Source organism: Podarcis gaigeae (genome assembly GCF_964106915.1).
Source record: "Podarcis gaigeae genome assembly, chromosome: 10".
In the NCBI taxonomy this organism is placed as follows: Eukaryota; Metazoa; Chordata; class Lepidosauria; order Squamata; family Lacertidae; genus Podarcis; species Podarcis gaigeae.
In genome coordinates this window covers 60,253,833-60,264,274 of record NC_139686.1, presented here as the reverse complement: position 1 = coordinate 60,264,274, position 10,442 = coordinate 60,253,833, and the positions used below count along the sequence as shown (strand labels likewise).

The following is a 10,442-nucleotide window of genomic DNA, read 5'->3' as shown; positions in this document are numbered from 1 at the left end:
AGAGCAAACTTTTTGTGGCTTTCGTAGATCTCACATCCGCTTTTGACTCAATCTGTAGGGACAAATTATGGCAAAAACTATATGGCACAGATATTGATAGACGACTCCTCAAAATACTTAGAGAGTTACATTCAGACACCACAGTTAAAATTAGAACTGGGATGTCAGGCAACTATACTGACCCTCTGCCACTGGGGAAAGGGGTTAAACAGGGCTGTTTGTTAGCACCGTTCCTTTTTAATTTTTATATAAATGACATTGTTCAACATATGGCAAAGTATAAGTCATCAGCTCCTGCCCTGGAAGGCAAACACCTGAACATACTGCTATATGCTGATGACATGGCGGTCATGGCACTCACTCGAAGGGGCCTACTCAGCATGCTGGAGGGGCTCGCAGCTTATTGTTCTCAAAACTCTCTAAAGATAAACTATGATAAAACAAAAATTGTGGTGTTTACTAGAGCTCGACATACATTTAGATGGTCTCTAGATGAACACAAAATTGAACAATGTCTCCTCTTTAAATATCTTGGTATCACCTTCCAAGCCACATCTAGCTGGCTTGCCCACTTCAAGACTGTAGCCCTTCTAACACGTAGGACAACTGGTGCTCTGCTCAGCTTTTTTTATTCGAGGGGAGGGCAACTGGTGATCCCGGCACTAAAAATTTTTGTTGGAAAAGTGATTCCACAGATGTTATACGGAGTAGAACTCTGGGGTTGGAATCAGAAGCTGTTAGAACGGCTTGAAATCTTCCAAAATTTTTATCTCAGAAGAATTCTAGGCCTCCCTCAGAGTACTCCGGCAGCTCTCCTAAGAGTGGAAGTAGGATTACCTTCTGTGTCTGCCAGGGCACACTTAAGATTCCTGCGTTTTTTTACCAACCTCATAGATGCCCCGAACACCTTATTGGCTAAACAAGCCTTTGTATCATTACAAAATAACACTACTTGGCATAAAAGTCTATCAGACATTCTATCCAGATACAACCTACCTGAGTTAAATACTCTCAAATTGTGGAGCGCTGATAAAGTTCGGGAATGGATCTTTGAAAAAGACGCCTTTATGGACTCCACCAAGATAAAGAACTCTGGGTTTTCCTACTGGCTCCCCCAAGTAAAAGCAGTCAAAATCTGTGCCAACTACTTGGTCGAGATCACTGACCCCACCCTTCGGAGAGCTTTTACTATGGCACGGTTTCAAACATTGCCAACTGCCTACCTGACCGGTAGATACACAAAAACCCCAGTAGAACATCGTCTATGTCCTTGCCTTATGAGAATTAAAGAGGACCTTACACATTATTTCCTCTATTGCCCCATTTATTCGGGCTTTAGAGATGCATTGCTGCAAATTATACCCAACTGTATAACCAGTCCTGAAGATAGAGTAAAATTTTTGTTAGTTGATGCAAACCCACGCATTACCCATGTGGTAGCGGTCTTTGTGATGAAGGCCATGAAAGCCAGGGAAAGATTTATGAACGACAATGTAAAGACCCCTCCATCGTCTGTTTGACTCGCTGCTCGTTTTCCCTCCTTTTCTATTTTGTGGGAAGAAGGTTTTGTCGGCATAGTATGTAATGAATTTTAACAATTTTTAACTACTGTTGATTTTTGTGCACAGGCATGGTCCTCACAATAAACGAATTTGTTGTTGTATTATGTTTGAGGATTGGGAAAGGTTGTGGACCACGGGGATGAACTTCACGGCATGTAATGCTCTGAAGGAAAATGTAATGAAAATGATATATAGGTGGTACATGACCCCAGTTAAACTTGCCAAAATATGCCATGTGCCAGACAATAAATGCTGGAAATGTAGGGAAAATGATGGAACATTCTTTCACCTCTGGTGGACTTGTCCCAGGGTGAAGGTCTTCTGGGAAATGATATATAATGAGCTGAAAAAGGTATTTAAGTATACCTTCCTTAAGAAACCAGAGGCCTTCCTCCTGGGCATTGTCGGCCAGATGGTGCCAAAGAAGGATCGAACATTCTTTCTGTACGCAACAGCAGCAGCAAGGATACTTATCGCCAAGAAGTGGAAAACTCAAGATCTACCCACTCTGGAAGAATGGCAGATGCAGCTGATGGACTATATGCAACTGGCTGAGATGACTGGCAGAATTCGAGACCTGGGAGAAGAGAGGGTTGAAGAAGATTGGAGGAAATTTAAGACTTATTTACAAAAATATTGTGATTTGGTGGAAAGTTAAGTAGGATGTTTGATCATAAATAATTGGCCACCACAAAATCGGATCGGAATGGGATGTAAAGTGAGATTAAGAGAAATTAACTTACAGAGGACTATATTTAAATAAGTGGTTATAAAATTTGCAAATTAGATGATAAATTGCATGGAAAAAATCAATGATGATGAAAATGGCAGCGGGAGATGTGAGGAAGTCCAAAGAAGTTATGAAACTCTGTTGAGATAAAAATAAGGTTGTTTATTGTCTTTGTACTTTTTTTTTGTAAAAACCCCTAATAAAAATTTTATAAAAAAAAAAAAAGAAGTCTTCAGATAACCCTACTAGTGTTGTTAATTGCTTACAATGATCTTTCAAATATTGTGTAAATTTACTCCAGTCTTTTATTATTTGTTATTTATACCCCACCCATCTGGCTGGGTTTCTAAAAAGTATTTTGGAATACAGTACTTGATAGTGCTGGTTTCGGATTTTTCCCGTCAGCTTCACCAGTTCTGCAAAGTCCATTTCCATCTGCCACTCATCACTGATGCCTTTCTTGGCATTCGCTACCTCATTATTATTTTTTGGCGTTAGTTACCTCATTATTATTTTTTTACAAAAAGGCTTTATAGGGTCACAGAGTCATAGAGTTGGAAGGCACCACAATGACCATCTAGTAAAGCCTCAGCTTTTTGCCCGACCTGAGACTTGAACCCATGACCCTCAGATTGAGAGTCTGTAAACGGGTAAAATCGTTAGTAGGATTGGAATGTCACTCGTCGTTTAATGGTGCATTTTGGACACAATGGAGGGGAGGGATAAAAGATTTGGATTATCATAAAAGATGCAGGAGGAAATGATTAACAGTAGGATCCACAAAGGGGAGGAGGGAAGTCCAAGAGATTCATTGGAATCTTGTTTCTATGTCGCATGTTGGAATATGTGACTGTAAAACTTTAATCTGAAAAACCAAATAAATCTTAGATAAAAAGAGAGTCTCATCTCATGCTCTACCAACTGAGGTATCCCATACGTAATTATTAGCTATTCAGTTTATGTAACCGCCCTTTATCCAGAGATCCCAGGTTATTATCATAGAATCATAGAGTTGGAAGAGACCACAAGGGCCATCAAGTCCAACCCCCTTATAATAATGACTTGTTGCCTTGAGACCTCTGTCCCAAGAATAGAGGTTCTTGAATACATCACTTAAAAGTCTTAAGGGGCATTTTAATTTATTACTGTTATTATTAGAAAAGAGAATCCATTCATCCTGTAAACAATGCTGTTCCCTCCAAATTGTGGACAGCACCTCGCATCAGCTTCAGCTGCTGAGGGATCTTGGGAGTTGTAGTCAGATATGGCCCAACCATGAGGCAAGGTTAGGCGACCACCTCAGGCAGCAGATCCTGCTGTAGATGTTATTTCTTAATTTTATATTCTTTATTGAAAAATAAAAAGTACATAACTAGAAGTGCACAGAGCAAGGTATCACACACAGAGAGAGATACTGATGTAGAGTTTTATTTCCCCATCTTCACCCTTGTTGCTGATGGAGATTTTCACTCGCTCTTTCTTCCTTCATTTCAGGTGCCAAAATGTTTTGGTGGGCCCTGGTTGTAGTCCACAGCTATTGGCAGAAACCAAGTTGGCCACCCCTCATACATTTATTATTTTACTTGCTGAAAATAAATGAACAACAACAAAGCCTGTACTAGGAAATCTGGAATAGATTCCTTTAAGAATTTGCTTCTCTTGGCTACAAAAGAGCCTTTCTAAGAAATCTACTAACATTCTAGGCTTCTATATTTCTACATTTTCTGGGAACAATTCCTACTTGTTGCCTAATTTGTGTCCAATTTTTGTGTGTGTTCTATTTGTCACGTAATGTTTACTGTTAGTAATCAGTGAATTTCTAAGAAGTATAGTTCTGTGAATATTACTACATACACACCCCACAAGAATGCTGACATTTCATGTGACTACAGCTAGAGTCCATGTAAACATTACTTGTTCAAAAAGTGAGTAGCTGTTCGTAAACCAGCCTTGTAAATAAGCCCATTAATTTTACTAGCCTTTGGGGGGGGGGGGGAGCCTGGTTAGCCTGCTGGAAGCTTGTAGAGGAGCCCCTTCTCCACTCATTCTCATATACAGTATAGAAGTCCATGTATTTGCTTGCATGCGATTCCTTATTGCCTATCACTGCTTAAATACAAGGATATAGTAAACACATAATTTTTGTCATATAAATTATGTGTTTTTGAAAGGTGTGTGCTCTTGTTTGAAGCTAGCCTTTTCGCTTTACAAAAGTGTTTTAAGAAATATCATCACGCATATTCACTGGGAATTCTCTTCAGTGTTCATGAGTCTTACTTAGTTTGTATAGTTTGTGGCACTCTTCTAAATTGTGGGCCTTTGTAGTTGTTCCTAGACATTACTTTGTCTGGTGAGATTGACAGTGTTATCTCAATCTCACACATGTACTCGCCAACCATGCATAGAAATGACTGTCAACATGAGAATGTCTAAGTGCTCAAGTTGATTTGGGGGGGGGGGGAGAGGAGAATTTATATGAAATTGTTCCTCTTCTGCCTTTTTCCTTTTTTTTAATCACTAGGCTGCTAGCAATTATGGCAGCTTTATATCCGGATTCCAAATGCATTGTCTGTGAATATGTCCTGCTGATTGATAGCATGATTACAGAAGGTAGCCACAATCAAAGTGCCAAGGGGTGTATCCAGCTAAGTCCTACTCAGATAAACTTGTTGAAATTGATAAACGTTTAAGTTAGTCATGACATTGATTTCAACAACTCTGAGTGCAACACTGAATGCTCTGCAAGCCTTTACAAATGATACACATTGGGGCAAAAAAAATTCCCAGTTTTACTTATGTGGTAATGGGGTCTGAACTGGCAGTGACTAAAAAGTAACAAGACTCTGGCTGTAGTAGATAGCTTGTTAAAGAAGTTGGCCCAATGTGCAGTATGCTGTGAAAAAGGTGAATTCCATGTTGGGGTTCATAAAACAAATTTAGGATTACCTCCCCAATGTGGAAAGGTTACAACATTTGACACTTAAATTTAGGGAAAAGGTGAGGGGGGCATTCTTTTCATGCACAATAATATACACGGTGTAGAGCAGTGGTTACCTGTTAGCTAAGTACTGCAGACCCCCTGTTTTTGAAAAGCCAAGCCATAGACTCCCTACTTTTGAAAATTTTGATATCTCTATGGTAGTTTTTGTTATGTGAATGGTGTCACAAACCTCATGGGTGGGTTACGTGGACATTCTGTGGTCAGCAGGCCACCAGTTGGGAACTGTGTAGAGAAAATGAATAGAGTTGTTTTTCTCCCTCTGAATATCAGTCGCGGAGAGTCGCAGCTGAGAGTGCTCTTGTGCTTGCAGGTTTCCCATAGGCATCTGATTGTCCACTGTAAGAACAGGATGCTGGAATAGATAGACCTTTGGCTTATGATCTTAATGTCTGGAGATTTGCAGGTTTGCCACCTTTATATAAGTTATTTCCAAGACTAAGGAAACCCTGTCTGTAAAGTTGTGCATAGGACTTTGCTTCCTCTTTCAGTAGACTTAAAACCTACAGTAGTTGTGATTTGCTTTTATTCTGAGGAACTATTGAATATTTTCTTGGTGGTGAATGGGAAGGTCTTCCCCCTCCATGTTGTGGCTTTGATGTTTGTCAAACTATTTATCTGACCTGATCCCCATTTGGAGATAGCTATTCCCCACGAAACCATAATGTACTGTATAGTGAACTGTGGAGAATGTTAGAAACCCCCAGAACATATATAGGGAAATTGCCATTAAGAATATAGAAATTGGAGCTCCCTTGATATTCATCAAGTTCAGCTCAACTAAATTTAGCATTAATAAGCTCTCATTGGTGAAGGCCGTTCCAACACTAGGGCTGCCGGGTGTTATACCTGGAAAGTTTCCCAATGTGGTATTATCATTTAAATAAACTCAGTAAGATTCCTTACCTCCTGTCAAGGAATTAACCAAATTAATATAATTCAGTTTTCTCTACATTTGGCCAAAATGCCAAATTATGGTTTGGCACCACAGGAATAAGCCTGGAAGGAGCTTTGGGCTTGCATGTTAACTTCCTTCTCTTGCTCAAGTGCAAATCATAGTTTTGTCAGTTTGGATGTTTTGGTAAAACTATGGTGTGACAAAACCCAGACAATAACTCATTACTCTGAGGTTGTAAAGGTAAAGGACCCCTGGAGGTTAAGCCCAGTCCTTTGTTACTCTGAGGTTGTGAGGAAAGGAGAGAAAAGGCAAGTATCGGCTTCATTTGCTCCAATAAGCTAGTCCTAAAAAACCACTTTGTTTCTATGCTGCTTGAGAATCTAATCAGAAGAGGGGAGGGAAAACATATGAATAAATAACATTTATTTTGCTAACCATCGTCATTTATAGAAATCCTTACAGATGTTCTGTTAGAGGTGGCAAGATGCAGCAAGAAAAATTTCCCAATGCTGTAGCAAATACAGCAAACTATTTTTGACACAACTTAAATGTATTTTATCTTCTTTTTAGATGGCAGTGAGATAAAAACTGTAAATGGTGTAGTGACAAGATTCTGCCTAGACTACGGCTTGATAGATGATTTGATCTGTTTCACCAGCGAAGCTGTGATGAGCAACATTCCACTGCAAGTTGGACAGCAGGTTGTAGCTCTTGTTGAAGAAGATAAAACCTCTCATGGATTAAGGGCAATCAGGGTGAGATTCAAATAGCTATATAAATTGGTCGTGTGATTATGTTAACTGTCCGTAAAATAAACTTCATTTTTTTATATAACTGATCTCAGTTGATCAGAGTGATAGACTTTCCTATATATGCCAATTCGGCAAGAAAGCCGAAGGCACTTCAGACTCTTGAACGTAGATAAGCTCTTCCTCTACCAATTTAGGGCTTTTGTTGACACTTCCACTTGTCCCGCCACTTCTCCCTCACTGGGGAAACCCGCTGCTTATTGTTGAATCGGAACAAATGCCAATCATTTTTTCAGTGGATTGATGTTTGTTCCAACTCAGCAGTAAACAGCAGGTTTTCCAGAGGAAAAGGGGGGGGGGGAGCAAAGGAAAAAAACTAATTGGGCCTCTGTTTTCTAGGTACAGAACAAGCAGAAGTGTGGACAAGCCCTTACTGTGAAGAGTCAACAAGATCTTTCAGTGGAAAACATGATTTAAACAACTTTTTCTTGCTAATCTAAACCAATCTGCTCTGAAATTCAGCATTTTATTAAACTTTTCCATAAATGGATTTGAGTATTACTGAGCTGAAGAACAAGGAGCCAACCTGATTTAGTTCAGATAGATTTATTATTTCATAGCGTTTAGTTTGGTCCATATACATTTATTAACTGGTAGTGAGCTGTCTTAGTTTATACAGAAAAAATCATAATTTGCCAGTGGTCTTCAGAAGGCAGTCACTTTTATGTTCAGCTCCCTGTGAAAGTGGATGTCTCCTTTATAAGAACAATGTTTTCGTTCAACTGCTGTAGAAACAGTTTTGTGCGTTTGTAGTGTACCTAGGCCCGTAACATTCAATTTTTAAAGAATGTATTTGCATGTGATTAAAGCATATAAAGTACTGTACATCGCTGGTATTCCAGATGGAGGAATACCTACAGGACCCAGTAGGTGGCAGAGTTGTCCCACTGGCTGTAGTTGCAGTAGTTGGCTACAGCCTACTCTAGAATCAGCAAGGCTGGCACTAGACAAAATACAACATCAAGAGAGAAGAGAATGTAGTATGAAAAACTAAATGTTAGATGCAAGTACCTCTCAAAATGTGCAGTAATCATTTCTAGGGATTTATAGAAAAAAACACTAAGCAGTGATACATATGGAAAGATTATGATGATACTTATTATTATTATTATTATTATTATTATTATTATTATTAATACCCCGCCCATCTGGCTGGGCTTCCCCAGCCACTCTGGGCAGCTTCCAAAAAAATATTAAAATACTGTAATACAGTACATCAAACATTAAAAGCTTCCCTAAACAGGACTGCCTTCAGATGTCTTCTAAAAATCTGGTAGTTGTTGTTCTCTTTGACATCTGGTGGGAGGGCATTCCACAGGGAGGGTGCCACTACCGAGAAGGCCCTCTGCCTGGTTCCCTGTAACTTGGCTTCTCGCAGTGAGGGAACTGCCAGAAGGCCCTCAGAGCTGGACCTCAGTGTCCTGGTGGAACAATGGGGGTGGAGACGCTCCTTCAGATACTGAGAAGAAGCAGCACTTCTTCCCATCCTGAAAATAGGAAGGGTTATTTTCCATTAAATTTGCAGAAGTTCCCAGCAGATTGCTCCAGAGAGAGACAGATCAATTCTGTTGAGAGCTGTAAATCAAAGCGAACTCAAACCAAAGAAAGCTAACACGTACGAATTTAAACTGAAGAGAAACGTAATACATACATGCAGCAGTGTTTTGGTTCTGCTGCAGTTCATACTTGTCTTGCTGTCTGCTGTGGCAAAATTAAATAATTTACATACAGCAATTAATTGCATTGTCATTACATTATACCACCATTTCTGTACAAAGAAAATGCGAGGTGGGGGGATAAAATCACTTATATGTCATTTGCGGACTGAAAATAATACCGTTTCCCCGAAAGTAAGACATCCCCCGAAAATAAGACCTACTTCCAGATTTGCCTCTCGCTGTAATATAAGGCATCCCCCCAAAATAAGACCTCCCTGAGCATAAGGCCTCCCCAGAATATGTGTACTGTATTCTTCATGGAAAAATAAGACATCCCCTGAAAATAAGACCTAGCGCATCTTTGGGAGCAAAAATTAATATAAGACACTGTGTTATTTTCGGGGAAACAGGGTAACAGCGCTGAATACCAATCGTATCTGCTGGATTGATTTCTATTCCAGAGATGGGACAAATAAGGGAACATTGGCAATTTCCATTCATCTTCGTTTTTGTCAGAATTCTCCAGCATCCCTAATTGCAGTAGTTCAGTAACTGCCCAAGATGGAAGGTAATCAGCTAGCATTGAGCAGTTAACCCATCCAGCAGAGTAAATATTAAGAAGCTTCCTAATACATGCTTTGGTAGTCGTCACAGTATCGAATTATCTCACCTTGTTCAGGTGGTTGGTAAATATATAAAGAAAAATTTAAGATGCATTCACAAGAACTTCCAGTGGTCATTGATAAACTTTGGAAAGTCTTAGAAAGCATATACCTTCTTCTGTTTCAGCACCCCACCCCCAACAGTGTGCACCCTCTTATCTAGTTCTCTTACCAAGCTGGCTTGATTAAATTGCACATCTGATTCCTTGTTGGGCCAAGGACTATCTCCATCTGAACTACTAAAATTGGATTTAATTTCTGCCAAGAGAATTATAACTCACAAATTAGAGGAGATGGATTTACAATTTAATATTGCGACAGGTGGTGGCACCTGTTCGCCGATAAACCTTGGCTTAACACCACCAACGAAACTTCCATCTTATTTAACTACCTTATCTGTGGTGATGCACAGGTATGCCTTTATAAAGGCTAGATTCAATGTTTTCCCATCCAATGTGTTGGGTAACAGACTCTCCAACGGACAGATCTCACTCCTCTGTGACTGTAAAAGTGGATCTATAGAATCGTTATATCATATAATCTTCTGTTGTCCATTACATTCGGCTTCACGGTCCAAGTTTCTGGCCTCATATTTATCGAGAATTGCTGACAGACCTCAGGAAGCCCAAATAATATACTTATTAAACGACGAAGACACAAGTAGATCCCTTGCAGTCGCTAGATACCTGATTAATGTCTTATTTCAAAAGAGGAGAAATGGATCACTGTATGACTCTGACAGCTTAGCTAAACTTAAGAACCATCAATAAGTGCCAGAACTAAGACGCATATCCCCCAAAATCTGAGGGATTTGAATTGCGGTTTACATAGGGGGAGCTTATTGTGTATAGTGTTTACTTAATTGAAGTAAAATTGGTTTTATATGGGTGTTTTAACTTGGAACTGTTTAAATTGTATTGTTTATGGATAAATTTTGATGTATTGTTTTAGATACGGGCCAATGTCCGTAATAAATCAAACTATAAAAAAAAACTGCTTTGATGGTAGGTTCAGCAGAACTTAAGAGTAAATTAATTAAACATTATCAAAACTTTCCTTTCTGAAACTGTCTGCTCCTGCTTTCAAAGCCAAGATCTGTGAGCAGCCACCTGCATTTCCACCCTC

The 10,442-nt window shown here is 39.5% G+C and overlaps 1 protein-coding gene across 2 annotated transcripts in view; it reads left to right on the top strand.

The window, feature by feature from the left end:
• Positions 1–10,442, top strand: part of MOV10L1 (Mov10 like RNA helicase 1) — a 47,194-nt gene that overhangs the window by 1,815 nt on the left and 34,937 nt on the right. For both annotated transcript variants that reach the window (XM_083699030.1, XM_083699031.1), the window contains exon 2: positions 6,759–6,943. In XM_083699030.1, coding sequence (XP_083555156.1) covers positions 6,759–6,943 — 185 coding nt within the window. The remainder of the gene's footprint in view (positions 1–6,758; positions 6,944–10,442) is intronic.